A 23,718-nucleotide genomic window follows, 5' to 3' on the forward strand; every position below is an offset into this window, starting at 1 on the left:
AGGCATTCAAGAAAAGCTGCGTCTTCCAACATGGACCACCTACAGTGGACAGGCCTACCAAAAGCAAGGCAGTTGTAGCAGATCAGAGTGGTTCTGCAGGACCGGTTACCAGCACATTCACCAGCAGGCAAACAGGACAACTTTTATGCCATGCTCCGTACACAGGAGCCATTAGCACTTTTGAGCAGGATATGTGGAACAATGCTTCTGACCGAAAATTCAGAGTGGCAGTGCTGGAACATAAAATGGACAATGTGATTCTGCTACTCACAGAAATTAAGCAGGCTGTGGGGAGACAATCACACCCCAAATTAGACCCTTTCTTCCCTACTTCTTGTAAATTGTTTCTTTTAGTATAAAAAGTTTGTATAGCTTAGTTTAGGCTAGTTGTTGTTGAAAAGGGTAGGTATAATATTTTATAATATTTTATAGGTTTTAGTAGGGGTCTGTATCATTTTAGGGGTTTGCGGTATTTAGCTTTTTTTGGGGGTGGCTGTTGATGTGTAGTATATGTGTTTAAAAAAATACATCATTATTACGAACGTCATAAATATATTTGTTTAGGGCTATATGTGTAGGTAGTTGATGTATAGATGTAGTTTCTGTTGTACTTTTCTGAACATGTGTTTTAAGGGAGGTGGGGGTTGATATTTTTCAGTTGTTAAATGTATAGAGTAAGGTAGGTTAAGTTAAGGTAGCTGTAGTTAGTATTTAGGATAAGGTAGCGTAGGTTAAATTAGAATAGTTAGGTTTTGTAGGTTAGGTACTTTTAGTCATATTATTTTTTAGGATCTCATTAAATATCATTGTTTGTTTGAGGGGTAGCATGTCTGCACAGGAAATGTTAAGTACATGCTTTTGACTAGCAGCGTTTGGGATTATATGTGACTAGATGATTTACCCATGGACAGGTACATGTCAGGTTGACCATTGAATCACATGAGCTATCTACAAACAACATTGAGCAGTGTATGTGGAAATATGGATGTGAATGGATTCACAGCTCAACACAGGTATTCACGTACAGGTGAAAGAGGTGCAGTCCTCATCTTCCTCCTCTGATATGTGCTGTGCCTACCGTGAGAGAGGAGTTGTAGGTGCCGGACTAGAGGGAGGCACACACTCATCATGAGCTGAAAAGGTGGATCCTGTGTCCACAGCAACATTTCTTAGTGGCAACATGTAAGGCCGAATAGCAGAAAGGATGATCTCTTGGTTTTACAACACAGCAGCAATGTCACAGTGATAGGCAGCCAAGGTAGCAATCAAGGAGTCCTGCTTCCGCTCCATGACCTCCAAGATGGTTCTGATTGCCCCAGCTGGTTGGCAACCTTGTTGGTGCCACTTTGGCAGGGAATATGCTTATGCCTCTGACTCATGACACCAGCGATGTCAGCCAGGGACTGCTGGAAGTCATGGAATGGACAATGGGTGACTCTTATGGCCAAAGAGTTGTCCTTCTTTGGACTGAGGCACCTATGGACTGTCCCTATCTAGGTTGCCCGCCATGGTCTCTATCCCCATTCGCATCTGGTCTGCCAGCTCTCGCTGGAATCCTCCTGCAGTCTGTTGGAATAGTATTTGTGGGTCCTTGGGGTCAAGGGCTTTGAATGGGATGACAGGTGCTTTCTGTTAGATGGTAGGTGGATCATCTGGAGACCCTGCAATGCTGTCGACCCTCTGAGCGACTGAAGATGGTGTCTGTATGGAGCCTAGGATTTGCTGTCTATGTTTACGGTTTGCAGCTCATCATCCACATCATTGCTGAAATCCGGGACAGTCTGCCGGCCAGGAGCTATGGGTTCATCCTCTCCAATGAGACAGAAAAATAGTATTGGTGATCTCTTTCAGATGGTGACATGAGTAATCAGACTGACTATCAAGATGTCAAATTTTCCACTTCAGTTCAACAATGATGCATAGGATACCCGTTACGCATGGGTATTGATGGAAAATTGTGCTGCATTTCCCTTAAAGATGGCAGTATCTCTGCATTGTTCTCGCAAACACCTTTTACCTACTCTGAGGGGATGGGCCCTGCCCTACTGGGTAGATTACAATCACTGACAATCACCCAATTTCATCATGATCAGAGTTGGTTATCTGCAGAGTGTCACACTTATTTAACTGAGGTCCACATCATTGTATGTGTACATGCCTCCTCTGGTTCTCCTCTTCTGGGTCCTGACACATGATTTAGTGTCACATAGTGATGCTTCCCAGATCATACATTCACTCTCATGTGCCTAAAACATGTAGATTAAGTGTGACCATATCCAATGGAGCTACAGGTAGGGTTGTTATAGAGGACTATGGGTCAGGCACCATGCCACATGGAAGTAGTGCTGGAAATAGTGCCAAGTACCCACCTATTTTTCCCACATCACTATGCCCACCCACTTCAGCCTGTGACCCTCCATGACTCATGTCATTTGTGGTGGCTAAGTAGTTCTTACTACCCCTTCTCAGGTCCCTGTTTGACATCCTCCAACTTATACAAGTGGCACCATGAGATAATGTTGCATCAGACTCCCTCCTGGCACATGCTACAGCTTTCCCCAGGTCAACCTGACATGTAGGATATAATACCGCAATGGGCCGGTCTCCTCCATCCCTACCCAGCTGTGACACAAGTGTGGCACAGTCAGACACAGCAGTGCATGTGTACTGGTGAGGCTACCTTGCAGTACACATGTCCATTCTCACCTCCCTGGTTTTCACAGTCTTCCCACTCAGACTGAGTTGCAGTTTAATATGCATAGCCAGCACCTACAAAGCACAGGGCTAGCAGTGGCCCACCTAGCCCAAACATCATCATTAGTTTTAACACACAGGGGGTCATTCTGACCCCGGCGGTCTGAGACCGCCGGGGCCAGGGTCGGCGGGAGCACCGCCGACATGCCGGCGGTGCCCCGCAGGGCATTCTGACCGCGGCGTCTTGGCCGCGGTCAGATCTGGAAAACCGGCGGTCTCCCGCCGGTTTTCCGATGCCCCTGAGAATCCTCCATGGCGGCGGAGCGCGCTCCGCCGCCATGGGGATTCTGACACCCCCTACCGCCATCCTGTTCCTGGCGGGTCTCCCGCCAGGAACAGGATGGCGGTAGGGGGTGCCGCGGGGCCCCTGGGGGCCCCTGCAGTGCTCATGCCAATGGCATGGGCACTGCAGGGGCCCCCGTAAGAGGGCCCCAATCTGTATTTCAGTGTCTGCTATGCAGACACTGAAATACGCGACGGGTGCCACTGCGTGAAGAAGTGTGTCTCAATGGTTAGAGCGGCAGACCCTGAAGCAGAGATCTGGCTCAAGACCAGGGTTCAAGTCCCGCTTCGGCAGGTCTTGGGCTCAATTCCCCTTGACCAGATAATTCTCGCCTCGGTGCCTAATCTAATTCATGGGTCCCACTCTGCAACTCTGGGCAATAGCTTGCTTAATCTCCCAAACAGCGCTTGGATGCCTGGCTTCACCCTGGGGGTGCTCAGGAGTGGGCGCCTCACAGGGAAAAGCCAGGAGGGGTTCCATAGCGGTATGAGTACAGCGCCTTGAGACCCTAACCGGTGAGTAGTGCGCTATACAAGTGCTAATTTACATTTTTACATTTACCTTCCCACTCCGCCGGCTCAATTCTGAGCCGGCGTCCTCGTGGGAAGGCTCTTTTGCACTGGGCTGGCGGGCGGCCTTTTGGCGGCCACCCGCCAGCCCAGTGCAAAAGCCAGAATCACCGCAGCGGTCTTAGGACCGCGGAGCGGTGTTCTGGAGGGGGGGACTCTGGCGGACGGCCTCCGCCGCCCGTCAGGGTCAGAATGACCCCCACAATGTCCTCCGGTGTGTATCTCTTGCATCCCCCCCACCCAGTCCGATTTATTAGTTCAGGTGGACCCTTCCATGGCATCTGACACCTGTGTGCTCTCACCCTGCATACCAAGTCAGCTGGGTGCAATACAGTTTCAGCAGGGTACAATATACATGTCTCTTGCCATGTCCCTATATGTAAATACTTCCCATGGCCCACACCTGACCATCCTCTCAGATGAGTGGTTTCTCCTCTGACACGCTCATTCCATTCTGAGGATTTACAGTCTAAATTAGTGTGCATTGGCCCAAGTGAGACCAAGTAGCTTAATGGTGCAAGGTACCCTGCATTGTCACTGTCATGTTGTGCAGGGTGGCAGTGTGCATGTATGATGTATTGTTCCAGTCCATGTTTTTTGCTTTGTATTCTAGGAGTTGTAGTTTTGATGAGTGAAGTTGTACATTTCACTGCAAGTGCCAGAATACAACGTAAAGTGAACATGGACTGATGCTGCACTTCACACATTGAAGGGAGGAAGGTGACAGAACTGGACTAACCTGTGCAAATTATTCCATTTATTTGATGGTTCACCATAGATGAGCCAGCATACAACCCTTTGTCCTGCAGACATTGCGGAGGAGTGCTGGGACATAGCTGCCTACAACTTACGTCATTACCTAGATGCCACACTGCCCTTCATTGCAAATTCTATGGGGGTCTTTTTGTTCATCATGGACAGCACTATCATGTCATGGGCGTCCTGTCACCAATTCCTCTGGGATGGTGGCTGCCACCATCTCCTCCAACTCATCCAGCTGCTCCTGGGGTACATGACGTCCACCTACGGTCTGCAATGCTGCATTGAGGTTGCTGGCTTGTTTCTCCTTTGTCCTGCACTTGCAATGATGCAAGCACTTCTTATTGTCAGTCACTGTTCTTTTGACTTCTGCCACACTGTTGACCTTGTCCACAATGGACTGCCATATGGCCTCTTTCCTCCCTAATGGCAATTTTGAGGTGACAAAGAGCTGGAGTTGGTGCTACGTCACCTCGTGATCAGGATGTTATTCTCCTCCTCCATATACTTGCACTTCTTCTTCCTCTTCCCCTTCCCATGAGATTCTGTCTGGACATCCTGGCTGGTACTGGATTTGCTGGGGTTTTCCTGGGCTCTGCAATCTGCTTCATCCTTCATGTATGCTTCAGGAGAGTGCTCCTTTTTTAAGCCCAATGCAGTGTTTTTTTTACCTCTTTTTGAAGCATTCAGTCTTCAAACGTGATGCTAGGACGGCTTGCATTTAATATACATAACACAAATCAGCCAAGCGTCAGTTTTGCTGCAAGAGCCTCAGATTTCCTAATGACGCAGTGCTCAGGTTTGCATCACTTTTTTTTACGCAGGCAAGATACTTACCCCATGGTGCATCATATTGTAAATACGATGCTTCCATGGCATAAGAATGTGTTGTACTGCAGTATTAACATTTTTTACACATCTGTGTGTTGCAGCAGTGATTTTTTATTTCTTGTAAAAATGCCCCTGAACTCCATATGACACAAACAGCCATCTTTTGTGTGTCCACCCCTGATGTACTAGACTTCCAGACACATGTTCAGTCTCGGGGTTCAAACTTGAGCTGAAGAGGCAGTCTCAGTGTTACCCCTGATGTGGTGGAAGTAATGGTGGGAGAAGGGCGTCTGCAACCTGAAGTTGTAGCCCAAGCCATTTCAGAAGCAAGTAGATGACTCCTTGCCAGCTCAACAGCTAGAAGTGAGGCCTTCTGTGCTAGGAAACTATAACTTGTGGCCTAAAGTTACCTTCTAGCATGAGTTATAGCTTCTTCAGAAGGGCCTGCAACCTGGCCCCGATGCCAACCCCCCACCATGCACCCAACCCCATGATGTGCATGGCCTTTGCTGTGCATAGTGATGGTATGGTGTGTGAGAGGTTTTATTTAATTGCCATTGGGCTTTAGATCTACAGATCCATCACAGATTTAGGTCCTAATTATGAGAAAACTGCATCTGTGGGGCCCATATTTACAAGGTGATGGGTTTCAAAAATGAAAAACGGCACAGCGCCACAAGAGCGTCGCTAAAAGTGACGCTCCAGTGGTACTAAGACCTTGTAAATGAGGCCCATAGTTTCTCAAAACAGCCAATACGGAATATTTGTTTGTGACAGCTCTATGCCATAGCTCCATTTGGTCTGAGTTCAAGTTTAGTCAAGTTTAGCTTTATTTCAGTAAAAAAATAATACCATAAAAGCACATTTACAAAACACATTGGTAAATACAATAAAAATGGTAGTATAATATCCTCTGGTTAATAATGGCATATGCCCATAAGTCGAGTGTGGCACATAAAAATCTAAGATTTAAAGAATAATAAAAGATGGGATACAATATAATGTAAATAAATATAAAATTGTAGATATTATGGGGGTCATTCTGACCCTGGCGGCCGGTGGCCGCCAGGGCCACCGACCACGGGAGCACCGCCAACAGGCTGGCGGTGCTCCCACGAGCATTCTGACCGCGGCGGTTCAGCCGCGGTCAGAAGCGGCAAGTCGGCGGGCTCCCGCCGACTTACCGCTGCTCGGGGGAATCCTTCATGGCGGCGGAGCGCGCTCCGCCGCCATGAGGATTCTGACAGCCCCTACTGCCATCCTGTTCATGGCGGGAAACCCGCCATGAACAGGATGGCGGTAGGGGGTGCCGCGGGGCCCCTGGGGGCCCCTGCCGTGCCCATGCCAATGGCATGGGCACGGCAGGGGCCCCCGTAAGAGGGCCCCGCAAATTATTTCAGTGTCTGCCTTGCAGACACTGAAATACGCGACGGGTGCAACTGCACCCGTCGCACCCCTGCAACTACGCCGGCTCAATTCTGAGCCGGCGTCCTCGTTGCAGGGGCATTTCCTCTGGGCCGGCGGGCGCTCTTTCGGAGAGCGCCCGCCGGCCCAGAGGAAAGGTTTAAATGGCCGCCGCGGTCTTTTGACCACAGTGCGGTCATTTCACGGCGGTACCTTGGCGGACGGCCTCCGCCGTCCGCCAAGGTTAGAATCACCCCCTATATCTGAATGGATATCAGAACCACATTGTCTGGTACGTCGTATCCAATGAATGGGCTTGTTAAGAGTTCAAGTTAATTTGGTGAATATGAATGTGTGGTATTAGTCCTTGATGCGGGCACTCATCCCAACCAATAATCTACTTCTATCAAAGGTCATGCAGAAAAGACACATCTTTAGAAAGCGCCGGCTTGACAGATGTCATCCTGCCCTCCCACCTTTTCTGAAAATCATGGCAGTGTTACATTTCTGTGCACCTGTTTTGTTTCAGACTGCAGTGGAAGATCCAAATGGAATGCTGCAGCTAACTGCTTCAGCTGTCTTAACCCCGTTCCTGCATGTTATGCTTGAACACATGCATGGACGTAGGAAGCTGGCTCTCTATCTAGTGTACAAAAATGGTGTGAAGTGTGCAGAGAGTCTGGGCAACCCTACCTTGGTTTACAGAGGTAAAAACTAGACCACCTAATGCTCTAATTTTTGTAGTAGGTTGGTCGAGCAGTTAGGCCAAGTGCTAAGCATTTGTTGTACTCACAGTATCAGTAAATGTGTACACATGCTCATAAGAATAACTCAAGACCAACTTACAAAAATACTTACTCCAGATATTTGTAACAAGTACTTGCTCAGATATGATTTTTCAAAGTTTTGCAAATTTTTTTCTTTTTGAGTGTAATTACACACCATAAGAATCAGTGGGAGAAAACTTTTAAAATGCATATAACATCAGGCACTGCATTTACAAGGTCTCCTTCTGTTTTTAGGTTGAGGTCATTGAGTGGTCCTGTGGGCCAGCCATATAAGTTTGAGGCAGTTCCCGTTCAAGCGTGAGCACCTGCTGAATGTCTTAGAGCTGGTGCAGGACAGGCGAGGGAGACCACTTGGAAATGCACTGCACAGATGCATTCCAAGGTGAGTCCGGCAGGTCTCCTTGGAGTGTAGAGGTCGCAAGGAGTGGGGAAACCTTAGAGCACAGCTGGTTCTCCGACTCTACAAAACCCAGAGGACCTTCAACCTTCTGAAAATTGCCATGCATCTCCCTCCAGAGTGAAGGCATCACTCTCTGCAACCAAGAAGCAAGAACCAGTTTACTGACCATCTACGGACCAACATCCTGCATATTGTGATGCTGCCAGCTGGAGATGTTTCATGGACAACTAGCAGTAGATGGTGCTTGACCACAGAAAGTGGCAGATAAATTGGACACAGCAGTTAATATTTTGAAGCCATCCTGCATCACTCCAGAATGTAGGTGATGCTCCATTATATTGTTCTGGCCTTTACGAGTTAAATAATCTTGGTCAGCTGAGCTGTGCTCATTAGGTGGCTACTTACGGTGGTTTCCTTGGTGGACTTACCCTGAGATTCCTTCCCTGCAGTGGGTATTGGCCCAGCCTTTCTAAACCACTGTGTGACCCTAACTGTTGGCCACATGTGTAGTGTTCCTGGCTATAAAGCAGAGGTTGTGGTTAATGGTGTTACAGGAACCAGGACAGTGATTGCCACAGTTGTTGAGCCACACACCCACATAAGCCAACAGAGGGGACCAGATCAGGTACAGTTTGTTTGGTCAGCTGGAAAGCAGAAAATGTGCCTCTGAAAGCTTGGTGTGTCCCTACAGCTCAAGCAGGTGGTGAAGCAATGAACCCTGGAGTCAATTCTGGGGTACTGGTTCCAAGGCAAGCATTTTCAGGCTTTCTTCTTCAGACAGTAGGGCAACCGTTATTCTGAATCTTCTCAGGTCCAGGAACATTATTATTTCAGGTTCCAGGGATGCTGCATTTATGGACAGTGCCAAACTGTGAGTGGGGACACCCCTTTGTCTAACACTGAAACTGTTTCTGTCAGTTCTTCCTCTTCCCCTGGGTTTGACCCCACCCTGGCTAGTGACACAAGGGCAGGCAGGCCCAGGTGTGAGCTGTAATTGCCAGTGACAGAGATGGCTTCTTGTGAAGTCAGGAAGGACAGGGAATAGCCCACAGCTAACCTTTGACGTGAAAATAGGGCAAGCACATAGCCCCTCCTCAGCCATCCTGTTAGGAAGGTGCATTTCACTCTACCCCCTTTCTTTTGTCCACCATCTGGGTCCAATACACCTTTCCCAGGGGGAGGAGGGGCATCAATAGTCAGGATACCCTGGACACTGGCAGGTAGGCACATTTTTCTTAGGCAGGAAAATGCCAACTTTCTAATAAGTGTGTTACAAAGAAGAAGGGTACCTACAGGCACTCAGAGACCAGGGGTCAAAGTATACTGTAAAGAAACAAAGGTCCCTCAAGAGAAACATTAAACAGCAAATTACAATGGAGACCAAATGGAGTCTATGTACAATTTACAAATGTAAATATGTAAAAGTAACTATATTTATTTACATTCTAAACAGTGTAGTGGGGAAACACATGCATACACATGTATTATATTATAAAGTTATCAATTGTAAGTTATATTTATGTTTATATAAATTAGTGGTATTTTAAACATGTAGGGGGTTATTCTAACTTTGGAGGAGGTGTTAATCCGTCCCAAAAGTGACGGAAAAGTGACGGATTTACCACCAGCCGTATTACGAGTCCATTATATCCTATGGAACTCGTAATACCGCTGGTGGTATATCCGTCACTTTACCGTCACTTTTGGGACGGATTAACACTCCTCCAAAGTTAGAATAACCCCCGTAATGCTTACATTTATGTGTTGTATAGTAATTTATAATTTTTTATGTATCTCTTTTTAAAATCTTTTTAGCTGATATTTATTTTTATCACATTAATGGTTTGTGTTGTGAATTTACACATTAAATTATATTTATTCATTTTTATATGTTTATTCAAACTTAATTTAAATGTTGTTTTATATTTTATTTTAGTGGTAATTGTTTTAGGTTTTTCATCTATTTTAAAATATGTTTTGTTAGATTGTATTCAACACTTTCCATACAGTTACTTAATTTGGAGTGGATATAGTAACTCTGACCTCTACAAAGTACAACACTTTCCCTTAAGATAGAGAGGACTAGTAAATGTGATCCCGTTAAAGTCCAACACTTTTTCCTAGTCTTGCTTATGTTGGAGTTGAAATGATAAATCTGACTTTTATACAGTTCTCTTCCTTTGCTTAGATAGGAGTGAGAATAGTAAATTTGACCTCTCTAAAGTCCATCATGTTCCCTACTGTTGTTTAGTTTGGAATGTGCATAGTAAACCTGTCACCTCCATTCCAACACATTCTTACTGTAGCACAGTTCATAGTGGGAAAAGTAAATCTGACCTCCCCAAAGTTCAACATGTTTCCTACTGTTGCTTATGTTGGAGTTTGAATCGTAAATGTAACCTCTTCAACATGCAACACTTTCTCAAATGTTGTTCAGTTTGGAGTAGTAGTAGTAGTAAATATGACCTCCCGAAAGTCCAGTACTTTACCTAATGTTGCTGAGGATGGAGCTAGAAAAGTACATTTTACACACTCAAGTCTAACAGGCTCCTACTTTCCATACTGTTGCTTAGGGTGGAGCTGTAATGGTAAATTTAATACCTCTAACACTTCCCATAAAGTTGTTCGATTGTAGTGGGACAAGTGAAAGTGAATTTGTTTCTGTATATTGTTGGAAACTGCACATTTTTGCAGGGTCATCCCACATGCTTGTTGACTGATGCTGCTGTTTTTTTAATTTCTTGAACTGGAGTACAGCTGTCCAGTCACAAGACCCCCAAAAACATAGTAAAATTGGTTAACCCCAATTGGCAAGTAATGTCACAATACATGGTGGAAATATAGCAATAGCACAAAAAATTACTGTAGCACACATTATGCCATTCACTAAGCTGGCAAAGTAAACATGGCGTCAGGCCTTCAAGTATAGCTTGACTGCTGCAGTTTTTAGACAGGCTGACAGACCTGTCAAAATAACCCTTTGACAGGAGGGAGCTCTACTTTTAGTAGGCCTTGTATCCTACAGAATAGGGTGGCTAGTATTTAAATTGGAACATATAACAATTTCATGTTTACTTTTTACTATGGTGGCTAGCTCCCAAAATCTATTTTCACTGTATGGAGCAGTAGTTATTCTGTAAAATGCTCTTTTCCATGTGTATTAAAAATGCAATGTATTGGTGAAGTTGGACTTTGAAAACAATGGTCTAGAAAAGTTGCTTTTAGAAAGGTATACTTTTTCTGCCTGAAGCTCTTGGGGGTAAGTAACATTAGCCTGCCTGCAGCTGCCCTGTCAGTGCTGTCTTTGATGAGGTATGAAAAACTTCTTTCAGAGCAGAGACTGTGGCGTGGCCTGTAAGGGTAAACTCTTTACGACTTTGGTGGTTGGACAAGCCGACCGCCAAAGCCGCAGGGAGGCTGCCGTCATGCCGGTGGCCTCCACCCCAGTTGTATTACAACGTTTCCGTTGGTCACCCAGCTTAAACAGTTCCACAGTATTGGCCTTGGCTCCCTTAAGGAAGCCAAGGCCAAAGCCATCGCACAACAGCCCACTCGGAATGAGCACTGTCTGAGGGTGCTGGCAGGGGGACCCCCAGCACTGGCTTTCTGGTGGTTACCCTGCCATGAAAAGGCTGGCAATAAGAGGACTTGTGATCAGCATGGCGGTGCTGAACTCAGCGCTGCCGTGGCTGACCACGACTCTGACCGCCACCACCCCTGTAATTAGGCCCTATGTTCCTTTTTGGCATTTATTTGTTTATTGATCAGAAAACAGATAACTTCAGATTTTTATCGTAAATTTTAGATATAGTAGAACTGAAGAGGAAATAGGAGATTGCTGTCAGATTGAGAGTATACTGCATGGAGTGGGAGTGGCAGAGGAGGCCAATGATTTTATGGAGGAAAATTATTTTGTGGAGTATGACTAGAAAGAGGAGCTTTATCGTAGTGGGAAGAAGGTGTGGTTCACGGGTGATTTGGTGTGTCCTATGCCCGGAAGAGATAACTAAGGAGGTGCAGCAAGGTCTGGTCAGGGAGAATTATGGATTTGGGGACAGTTATTCTAGGGTGTGACCAGAGCACAGCAGAGATTAAGGGCCTGATTACAACTTTGGAGGAGGTGTTAATCCGTCCCAAATGTGACGGATATACCACCAGCCGTATTATGAGTTCCATAGGATATAATGGACTCGTAATACGGCTGGTGGTATATCCGTCACTTTTGGAACGGATTAACACCTTCCTCCAAAGTTGTAATCAGGCGCTAAATGCCTATGGAATCTTTTGAATTGGCGTACTGTATATTTCAACACAATTAAAATGTCATTGTGCTATGGGGCATGCATTGACTTAATTGGGGGACGGACACAGTTTATGCCACATTCATGAAGGAGCATGGAGGTAGGGACATTGCAAGCTTTGGCCAGGACATACTCATGAAATCTCTTATTGCACTGACCTTTAGAGATACAGCTTTTTGTAGCTGATCTTTATACAAGGATCTCAACCTTCCAAAAAATGGCCACTCCCTTGTGCCATTGGATGGAGAGAACACCAATTATTAATGAAGGCTTGGTTGTGGGGTCTAGAGAGCATAACGTGTTAGTGTCTATGTGATATTCTGATCATTTCTTCCAGGATGAGTAACTTGAGGGTAGCAGTGAGGCAGAGAACCAAAGGAGGTGACTATTCTAACCCTCAGTTTCACTCTGAGTTGAATACTTATCTTGAGAGTTAAAAGCGTTGTGTGTTCAGTGGACATGGGAGAAAAACATCGCCTCATTCCTTCATAAAATGGCCTCTCCAAGCAATTAAAGTAGAACAACCCCAGTCAATTATGGGATTCACATTAGCATCACCTATACTTCCTAATCCTATATACTGAACATGCTCATGTTACTTCATCAGGTAAAATAAATTGGTGGTTGATGGCATTACATATTTATCTCTTTTTAAAGTTTTGTTGTCATTAAATAATACAATAGATTTCAATAAATTGTACTGAGAATGTACATCACACATCTAAGAATTTGTGTGATTTTTGTTTCTTTGTCTTTGTCAAAGTATGGTATATACTGGCAAAGGGGACCTCGTTACAAGTTTCCCTGGAATTTTTATGGAGTTCGCAAACTACAGGCTTAATTCTTGAAGGACAATTACTGGGACACTTGTAAATCGGCCTGAAGCGTTAATTCCCCAGTTATAACTGTAATTTTCATCACATTGAACCCTTCTCTCTGTCACAATCCTTAAATCCCTACTCATACTCCCTGATGATCTGCTTTATTCTAGCATTTTAGATATAGGGCTTAAAAATAAAGTTCAGTATGAATTATTTCTCCAGCAGAGCCTTCTGTGAAGCCATTGACTTTAAGCACAGTAAGGCCTGGATGAGCAAGAAGGGTGTAATGCAGTATTTAGGTCATTTGTTTATTTTAATTTCAAAAGGGAAAATGTGAACATATAGGGAGTAAAATAAGATTGTCTGATTATTATACTCCTATTTCTCTTGCTTTTAGGTTTCATAAAGTGATACAGAGTTGAGTGTGACAATGTGGGATTAATGTAGGAACACCTGCTTTATCATAGTCTGCACACCTGACATTCTATTTTCTTTATTTTAGTAATCCTGCAGCAATACAGAGGTGAGTATTAGTGTATGTGTGGGGTTATTATACATTGATTGTATTGCATGCTCCACCAATTACATGGCACATTTGTTTGCTTTTAGATGCCCCAGAAGACAAGAAAGGTAATTTTATTGATTAGGCATTTCTATTTTAGCATTCCATGTATCACATTTCTTTAATCATTTAATTGAAAACAAGACTAGTTTTATTTTCAAAATAATGGAGAAAAAAATATTTCTGTGTTCTGTTGTTAGAATCAAATCAGCCGGCAGTGTTCTCTACTTCACCTAACTATAAATTGCCAAACATGCTAAAATTCAATTGTCTCGAATGGAACACACATATGTTTACATCAACCATAGCGGTTCAAGTGATATATGTATGAAAACATATCAGATGGGCCTTTGTTGATAAAACAAAGAGTAACATAAGGTACTTTGGTTTTCTTTCTCTACTTCTGTTTGTATAGAACATTACCTTTTGAATCTACATGTTAGTGAATGCATAACTACACTATTGGTACATATATTGGTGCATGTGATAAACTATATGTTTATGTGTGCATGTTTTTAAACTAAACATTTTGGTTTATATTCCCAATATATAATTTATATCACATCAATTAGTACATTGGTGTATGTAAATCAAATACTGTTGTGTATGTATACCACATTTCTTAAATTTGGAGGCATATAAAATACTATGGGGCATATTTATACTCCGTTTGCGCCGAATTAGCGTCGTTTTTTTCGACGCAAATTCGGCGCAAAACTAACGCCATATTTATACTTTGGCGTTAGACGCGTCTAGCGCCAAAGTATGAGTAAAGAGCGTCATTTTTTTGCGTGAACGCCTTCCTTGCGTTAATGAGATGCAAGGAAGGCGTTCCCGTCTAAAAAAATGACGGCGACGCAAATGCGTCGTATTTATACTCCCGGGCAAAAATCACGCCCGGGAGGTGGCGGGTCAAAAAACCCCGCATTTGCGCCACTATTTAACGCCTGGGTCAGGGTAGGCGTTAAGGGGCCTGTGGGCTCAAAATGAGCCCACAGGTGCCCTCCCCTGCCCCCAGGGACCCCCCCTGCCACCCCTGCCCACCCCAGGAGGACACCCAAGGATGGAGGGACCCACCCCAGGGACATTCAGGTAAGTTCAGGTAAGTATAATTTTTTATATTTTTTAATTTTTTTTGTGTGGCATAGGGGGGCCTTATTTGTGCCCCCCTACATGCCACTATGCCCAATGACCATGCCCAGGGGACATAAGTCCCCTGGGCATGGCCATTGGGCAAGGGGGCATGACTCCTGTCTTTACTAAGACAGGAGTCATTTAAATGGCGTCTGGGCGTCGAAAATAATGGCGCAAATCGGGTTCAACCTGACTTGCCCCATTTTAAGACGCCCTAACGCCATTTTCCCCCTACGCCGGCGCTGCCTGGTCTACGTGGTTTTTTTCCACGCACACCAGGCAGCGCCGGTCTGCTTGCGCCGGCTAACGCCATTCCATAAATACGGCGCCCGCATGGCGCTTCAGAATGGCGTTAGACGGCGCTAAATTTTTTGACGCTAAACTGCGTTAGCGCAGTTTAGCGTCAAAAAGTATAAATATGGGCCTATATTCACCCTTGGTATGCAATGGTTCGTATGCATAACATTATGATTTGCATGCATTCCCCGATGTTCTGCAATTGTGGGCCCGAGCAGCAGGCTTATAGATATATAATCACGATCTATCAGAACCGGATTTCCTGACAGATTGCCTAGCCCACATCATCTTTCTGACCCGATACATGGATCTTAACATCGCATTAGCTCAAATCTTAGAAGTGGTCACTTAACTACAATAAAGTAGCAGAATTTGAGAATAAGGTTTTTTCAAAATCGCATAATACAGATTAGGTGAAACATCAGTTACAATTGTATAGAAAGATGCAAGTTATTTACTGCTACCTACAGAAACTACAATTACCAATCCTTCTGCCTTTTTCCCTCCTTTAAAAGATCCTTAAAAGTGTGTGTCATTCATTACTCAGTGTTAATTACATTGTTTATGTACATCTATGATACTTCCTGATGATCAATTTAAAATAAGTTTTGTTTTACATTTCTTATGTGGGAATGCCCCTAATTGGGGCAATCCACTCCTTGAAAATAATGATCTTTTGATAGGTAATTTCAAGGCTTTCTGCAAACAAATGCTGTGATAGGAAATCACAGGTCCTCTCCCTAGACAATAACTTGGGTTTAAAACAAGGCCACCTTGATTTAATATATTACATCACTACCTTTAGAGCCCAATGACTCACAATGCTTGGTCTAAAGAGAAAAGATGTGTATCATTTAATGAAAGATTAAGAAGCAGCCTAAAACATGTACTGGCACAAGCAGTTGATTATCAACCCAAGGGTGATGAGTTTTTAAACGTAGGAGTACAGTTAGATAATTCTTTAGTGGGATGGCTTTCTGTGAAAAATAAGAAAGATACTCAGATGTTGTCACTAAGGGCCAGATGTAGCAAAACTAGATTTTGCAACTCGGAAATTGCGACTCGGTGCGACTCGCAATTTCCGAGTCGCAAAACCATATGCAGAATGGTGTCTCAGACACCTTCTGCGATTCGCTATGGGGTCGCAAAGAGCCCCCTCATTAATATTAATGACGTGGGTCGCATTTTGCGACCCCATAGCGAGTCCCTGCACTCACAGGGATGGTGGCCTGCTGAAGACAGCAGACCTCCATGTCTGTGACTGCTTTTTCAATAAAGCAGTTTTTTAATTGTTTTATTTTGCAGCCCGTTTTCCTTAAAGGAAAACGAGTTGCAAAATAAAAAAATAACGAAACCATTTGGTTTCGGTTTTTCAGAGTAGGCAGTGGTCCTTTGGACCACTGCCTGCTCTGAAAACCCCTTTTTGGCAACATTCACAAAGGGGAAGGGGTCCCATGGGGACCCCTTCCCTTTTGCAAATGAGTTACCACCAGTGTGACACTGGTGGTAACTGCGAATGGATTTGTGACCGCATTCGCGGTCACAAAGCAAGTTAGCATAGCAGTGCGAGTCGCAAATAGGAAGGGAACACCCCTTCCTATTTGCGAGTCGCATTCACATTTTGCGAGTCGGTACCGACTTGCAAATTGTGAATGAGCATCGGAAACGGCATTTTGCATGGCGCAAACTGCGATTTTCGCAGTTTACACCATGCAAGATGCTTGCAACGTCTGGCCCTAAGTTCTTAAGTTAAAGAGATCAAAAGCAATGAATTTCAGAGTCCATAAAACTCAGAAGTATGAAAGGTCCATTTTCTAAAGAGTTTTAGCAAAAGGATTACCATCTTCCATTTTACATTGTTATCAGATAGCAAGCACTAAAATTACATGATGGCAAATAATGTTGAACAATTCCAACTTTTGGATAACTGTGTAATTGTTTTGGTGCTCTCATTTAGTGATCACAAACCAAATAAAGGGCCCTATTTAGAAAGATAAATTTACACGTGTAGGTTTACTTGTATGTATATGTGCTCTAAACTCATCAATTCTAAGTGAAGATTTACAAGTTAATACTTGCATGTGTCCACTCCCACAGTTAAGGAGGTGGACATATCTAATACTCATTTATTTTGAGCCCCACCACCATGGTGGAGATCTCCCTATTGAAAATATAGTGCCAATTGTGAAATGTTGTTAGTGTAATATAAATATTACAAATATTTTAATGTAACTATAAAATAATGTAATATATTTTTACAGTAGAACTAATACAGTACAACGTAAAGTGATAGATTACATTATCTCTTCAAATACATGTGTTTAAATAAGTAAATACTTTGTATATATATATATATATATATATATATATATATATATATATAAATGTATGTTAGCAATCTTAATTTTACACAAAATAAATAAAGCCAGCCTCATTATCCATTTCAATTTAAACTATTATTTTGTAAATATAATTAAAAGTAATGTTTAATTTTCAAAAGCATTTTTGAAATGTAATTGAATGTTTTATGAAGTAAACTAGACTTCTCCAAGGCTGAGCTGGAGTACTTCTGCATTATCTTTAGGGATGTTGAAGCTTTAGAACTGTATTTTGTGGGTGTGTGTGTTTGTATTAGCATAGCCCGCCTTAAATCCCTCCTTACATCTCCATAAATCCTTCATTAACACTGCCTTATCCTCTCCTAATAGTAGTAACTATTCCTCATTTTACGACCACTCCCCCTCGCCGCTCTGACATTTTCTACTAAGTAGTAAAACTACATGTGCAGACCTCCACACAGAAAATTTAGGAGAAGTTGAGAGTTCCACTGAAAGTTTCTGAGTTTCATTTTTTAGTAATTTTTTTAATACTATTTTATGTGCAACAAAATGCAGCTTGTGAATCTGTCCCATTGTGTCAACAGCTGTTGGTTCTGGTTTCATCACTGGATTGTGTTTTATTACATTTTTGATTGCATAATTGGTTTCTTTATTTTCTATGTGATGCCTATTTCATACTTTAACTTATATACTATATATATTGGCATTTCATTGAAGTGTGTGTGTGTGTGTGTTCCTAGTTTTACTGGATAATTGCTGGATAGTTCAGACTCCTACTTAGTCCTATTTAATGGGGAATCCAAGCTCTCTTTGATGGATCTTATTTGTTAATATAAGAGATGGAAAGAACCAAACATTGGAGGTTACTGTTAGGATCTGAGTCTGGGCCTTACAAAACATGTTATTTTAAAATAAAGTTACCTAGGGTGATCTCCTTTGGAAAAATATAATCCAGTTGTATAAGTTGATGTGACTGGATTGAGGGCTATGTGTGCTGAAAAAACAGTGAGATAGTTAAAGCCATACACAAAGACGATTGCCCTGCTTTAATCTTTGTAAAGGTACTGGGCTGTGAACAGAAAGGAAAACCTTCAGAGACAAATGTGACCCTTTTAAATTGTTTGGTTTTAAATAAGGTACCTCACCCCACCCTTCTAAAGTCCACCTTCACATATGAAATCAACCGTGAACATGAGACATTAGAGATTACGGTGTTTTGTCATGTTATGGTATGCTGAATCATGTCATGTTATGTTATGTCATGTTATGTTAATTGGGATAGTTCACAACTTACCCAGATCCTAAGGTATCCAGGTGTTGAAGCAGAAGCTGTATGGGGTGAGCTAGGGTTGGGGCTAGGTAAAGAACCAGGTCTTCAGTTTCTTGCAGAATTGAAGAACTGAGGAGGAGGGGGAGGCTCTAATGTGCAGTGGCAGGTTGTTCCAGACTTTAGAAGTGAGACTGAAGAAAGCACCACTGCCAGATCTTGTTCTGAGTATGAAGGGTTGTATGTTAATGGAAGATTCACTGAGCTGAAGTGCCTGGTAAGTTTGTGAAAGGCTATGTGGGTGTTGAGGTATGTGGGTCCAGTGCTGTGTAACGCTTTGTATGTGTTCATGAGGAATTTGAGGAGTCCTCGTTTGTGTATTGGAAGTCAGTGAAGTTTTTTGGATAATGGGGGAAATTAGTGAGTGCCAAAAGGTTGAGAGTGAGCCTGGTTGCAGAGTTTTACATGTTCTGTAGTCTTCTGGTCACTTGAGCATTGATTCCAGCATAATGTATATTGCCGTAGTCCAGCTTGCTGGTGATAATAGCTTAGGTGAGGTTTCTACAAGTGTTGGTGGGCATCTGTTTGAAGATCTTCTTGATTATCTTGAGTGTATGAAAGTAGAAGTCAGATAATACATTCACTTGGTGGGACATGGTGAGTTAGTTGCGGATTACAATTGTGAGGTTCTTTGCATTGGTTGCCCATAAAGGTGTATGTTAGAGTTCAGCAGGCCATCAGGTGGGGTCCCAGAGGAGGTGTCTTTGCAAAAGATTACTACTTCTGCCTTGTCTGTGTGTTGAGCTTGAGGCAGTTGTTTTTCATTCATCTGGCGACTTCAGTTATGCAGGTGTAGAAATTGGCCGCATGTTTGGCGTCTTATCGGAGATGTTAATTCTGTGGGCAGAGATGATGCTGGAGAGTGGGGTCATGTAGACACTGAACATAGCGGCGGCATTCGAAGTGAAGGGGAACAAGCTGACTGACTTGGTGCAGCCTGTCAGCAAGGAAGGTTTGAGGTAGAGAAGGCTAGGTAATCGATGATACAGAACAGAGATTTTAGTGTGATAAGCTGAATTAGTGGAAGAGGCTTACACACAACATGGAGCACTTGATACTAGAGGCCATAAAAATCTCCACCCTGCAATAGTTCCTGTGGTTGTGCCCAGGTCTATGAATTATTTCCCTCTTCCCGTCTAAATTCAAAAACACATGTGCAAATAATTTGGGGTGAGGTTACAAATGAAACTTATTAGCTTAGATTGTAGTTGAGAACAGCAGGTTCATATAGCCATATGCCTCTCAGATTAAGTTGTGCTGTTGTTTGTGGGTTAACAACATAAGTGTGAGAATGTTCAAGTGTTCATAGAAATAGCAGCATGATACAGGGGTTCCATGGATGTATAGTGCTACCAATAAAATGAGAGTATGAGTTAGTGGAAAGCGGGTGGAGGCTTTTGATTAATTGTTTCAGTGATATTTAGCTGAGCATCTTTCCCTTTTGTTGAGACATTTTCACCACTTCCTGCATAGCAAAAAAGTGACCCTATTGGTAGCCAGTTTACTGGGTTTTGTGAGAAGTGTTTCCACAAAATATTGGAAGTACAATACAGATTACAGATACAGCAATGAGCTTCTTAAGTAGGAAAACCCACACTTAGATGGCAGCTGATGCACTTGCAAGTGTGTGAAACTTTGTGTCCAAGCATGCGTCATTTGTCATTCCATGTGGTATGGTGACCAAATTTGAATTTGCCATTCAAACATGACGGACCCTCATGTTAACATGATAAATTATAATCTACAAAACGTGAAAAACAATTGCTTGGGGAGCACAGAAAAGGGAGCTAGTGGCCTGGCAGCACTCTGCAGCACTTTGGAGCTTCAGTCGTGCAATAAATAAACAAATACCTTGGGAAGTGTAGAGGGAAGCACTGCAGAGAAGGGTTGAAGAGAGTGTAAGGAGATTGGAAGGGAGGCAAACAGAAAGACAGGAAAAGATAGCAAAGAAATATGCACTCCCATAGAGCACTTTATAATAAAGAAAAAAAGTCCCCTGATGTGTGCAGTGGATGGATATAACTCCTCCAATCAGAACATGAGACCAAAATGCACCTGGCCAGGGTCACAACATAAATCGAGAGGAAAACCATTAAATCAAGAGCAGATAACAAATCTAGCACCAACAAGGGGCTTGCCTATAGCTCAGTCTAAGTATATTTTTCACATTGGAAACAATAGGACTACCTACATTCTGTAGCTAAGACTTTAAGTTTAAATATTGTTCAAATCATTGCTTCTGGATTGGATACACAGCATGGTTTCATCTTTTTGGTTGCTTTTTATTGTTAAAGAAATGTTATGTTATAGCTAGGATCACTGAAAACAAGTGTATGTACTGCAGACATCACCTAAGCATTTCAGAACACTTGCCCAGAGGAAGTTTTCTAACATCCAAAGTTGAAAGAAAGTACTTTTACCTAGAAGTATAGTAGTATTAGGCAATATCAGTATAAAGCAAACAGAAAGAAAGAAGAGTTTGTTGAAATCAACAAAAATAAATCACATTTATAATTATACCAGAAGAATATAATACAATTACTTAGGCAGAACAGTTCAGTGGTGATCACCACTGTATAATTATAGTTAAGTCAGCGTTCACATATGTAGAATGTTTTTTTTTCTTTAATAATTTTAGCCGCATCTGAAAAAATTAATCCACCTCAGCTCCTTCCTGGAAAGATTTAAAGTGATCTATCAAAGGGGGGATGAGAAAAAGGGGTTGTCCATGGTAATTATCATGGTAACTCCCATAGGAATTTGTAGGAGGCGGTACAGAAAAAATGGCTGCACCGGATACACCACTTTGGCACAAAGTTGAAACTGGACTCAGAAAGTGTCTTTTTCAAGACTTGGTTTAAATACATAGTTAGCAAATTTGCCTCTAAAAAGGTCATTGTAGTTGTCATGAAAGGGTAAACAAATGTCCAAAATAAGGGTTTTGTCAACCATTAATGCTGGCTGCAGTGCCTGGCCTGGTGCTGGAGCAGGGGAAGGAGCAGTTAGGAAGGGAAGCTGCAGCAGAGGGTTAGATGAAGTGGAAAGGACCAGCAATTGAGGGGGCTAAGATATGTCACATGGACAGTGATGAGAGATGACAGCAGAGTTCTCCAGGGGGAGTGGCAGTAGCGAAGTAAGGTGGCAGATGGAACTGTGGAAGGAGAAGGGTGGGGCATGCATAAGGAGGACAGTAAATGGGTGGGTTGGAATGGGCAGTGGTGGTGAGGAGGGCAGTAAAATAGGGAATTGTGGTAGCACTAGGGGGCAGTGAGAGAGCAGTTTTCAGCATACTAGATGGATATTGCTGTGGGAGGAGGGCATGAGCAGGTATAGAGATACCAGGGATGGAGTGGCAACACAGGCACAGTGGCAGCACTAGGAACTAGCAACAAAGAAGGATATGTTTGTAATATGGAGGGCTGCGGACAAGGCAGTGCAGTAGGGAAGTTGCACGTTACACAGAGTGGGTAGTGGCAACAAAGATTAAGTCACAGCAGAAGGATCCTTGAAGGTGGAAGGCAGCAGCTTGACAGATTGATAGTAACAAAGGCGGGAGGCAAAGTGAGTAGCAGGGGCAGCAAGAAAGGGCAATGACAGCAGAGATGACAGTGGGAGCATAAGGGAGGAAAGTGTGAGAAGACTGTAACATGTTGCAGGGACACCAACAGAGGAGGGTATTGCCATATAAACATGAAGATATGAACAGAGGAGGGGAGGGAGTTGCCAGGGAAGGCTCTAGGAGTACAGAGGCAGTGACACTAGAATGGACTAGGGAGAGAAGGGGCACAGCCAGTCCACATGGACTCTGAGAATAATGGGGGGCAGTGGTAGAAGTGTGAGATAGTTGAAACCAAGGGTTATTCGGAGGGAATGGGGCAAAGGAAGAATAACCTTAGGGTAGATGAGATATACAGTGAGGGGGAGGAGTGCAGAGACAAAAACAGGGGGAGCCAGGTATGGCAGTAACAGTACAGGTTCAGTGGCTGGACAATGGAGGAGGGAGGTGCAGGGTTACATCACATGAACAGTGGAGGAGGGTATGAGCAGAGGCAGTCAGGTAGGGTACTAGTAGGAGAGGGGCCATATGAGCTCAATATACCAGTGATAGAGGGGGCAGGGATATGTCACACAGAGAGTGTAGGAGAGGAACAGGCAGGACAGAAGCAAACATGCAGGATAGTCACAGCAGAGGGGTAGTGAAAGCAGAATACACCCGGATGTGACGGGTAAAATATGGCACAAATAGTCAATGTGGACTGGGAAATGGGCAGGGGAACCAGGAAGGGAATTTCAGATAAACAGTGAGATTGGAGATATGCAGAGTTAGAGGTACGGACACCGAAGGAGGGTACTGAGAGACAGTGTAGATGGAGTCAGACAAATGATGGTTCAGGCAGGGAGTGCAGTGTAACCCTCGTTAGTGGCCAGAGGGATAGAATGTCCTAATTAAACAAGCATTTGCAATGCAATAGGTATCGCGTATTTTGAACAAGTTAATTGTCATCTTTTGACAACAGTACCCACAAACAAAAAACGAAGGCATGAGTGGAAACTGAGAAAATATGACTTGGCAAAATAAAAGAAAGTTAGCTTTAAAAAATAAAACTTTGCAATTTTGTTTGTCTTGCTGGGCACGTTTTTGCCAGTCCCAAGCCTTCTGTTTGTGGGGCACTAGAAGTTAAAAATAACAAATTAGTACTTCAATCACATCGGTAGCAGCAGACGGGCACTACTTAATTTGAAATCAATTAGTTCTTCATCCTTGCTCCCCAGAGGGGAATGGAAATGAAGCCAGACATGCCTTGAAAAATAATGAGGCTGCAAAGAAGAGTGCCATGCAAACCAACAAATGGTGAGTGACAGGCGGGCTCCAAGCCCTTTACTGAACACAACAGAGTCTCGTAAGCAAAACGCATGTGCTAGCACATGCACTCACAGGATCGACCCTAAAAAACAAGGCCACTTCATGCCAAGGGGTTTGAAACTCCCCACAATCTCAAAGCCTTTGTTTCACAGATATTCATGTGGCTGTTCAACAATGTTCAACAATTACATTCACACAGAGCCATGGCTCTGAACTCTTCAACATATATAGTAATAGCTGTGAAAGGAGTCAAAACTCAGGCCCTGGTTTTCAGTCAATCTGCCT

General features: G+C 43.4%; 1 protein-coding gene across 1 annotated transcript in view; it reads left to right on the forward strand.

The window, feature by feature from the left end:
* LOC138299193 (butyrophilin subfamily 3 member A1-like) overlaps positions 1 to 23,718 on the forward strand; it is a 798,776-nt gene that overhangs the window by 610,555 nt on the left and 164,503 nt on the right. The window contains exons 31-32 of the mRNA XM_069237291.1: positions 13,413 to 13,433; positions 13,520 to 13,540. Of these exons, the coding sequence (XP_069093392.1) occupies positions 13,413 to 13,433; positions 13,520 to 13,540 (42 nt within the window). The remainder of the gene's footprint in view (positions 1 to 13,412; positions 13,434 to 13,519; positions 13,541 to 23,718) is intronic.

Source organism: Pleurodeles waltl, chromosome 6 (genome assembly GCF_031143425.1).
Source record: "Pleurodeles waltl isolate 20211129_DDA chromosome 6, aPleWal1.hap1.20221129, whole genome shotgun sequence".
In the NCBI taxonomy this organism is placed as follows: Eukaryota; Metazoa; Chordata; class Amphibia; order Caudata; family Salamandridae; genus Pleurodeles; species Pleurodeles waltl.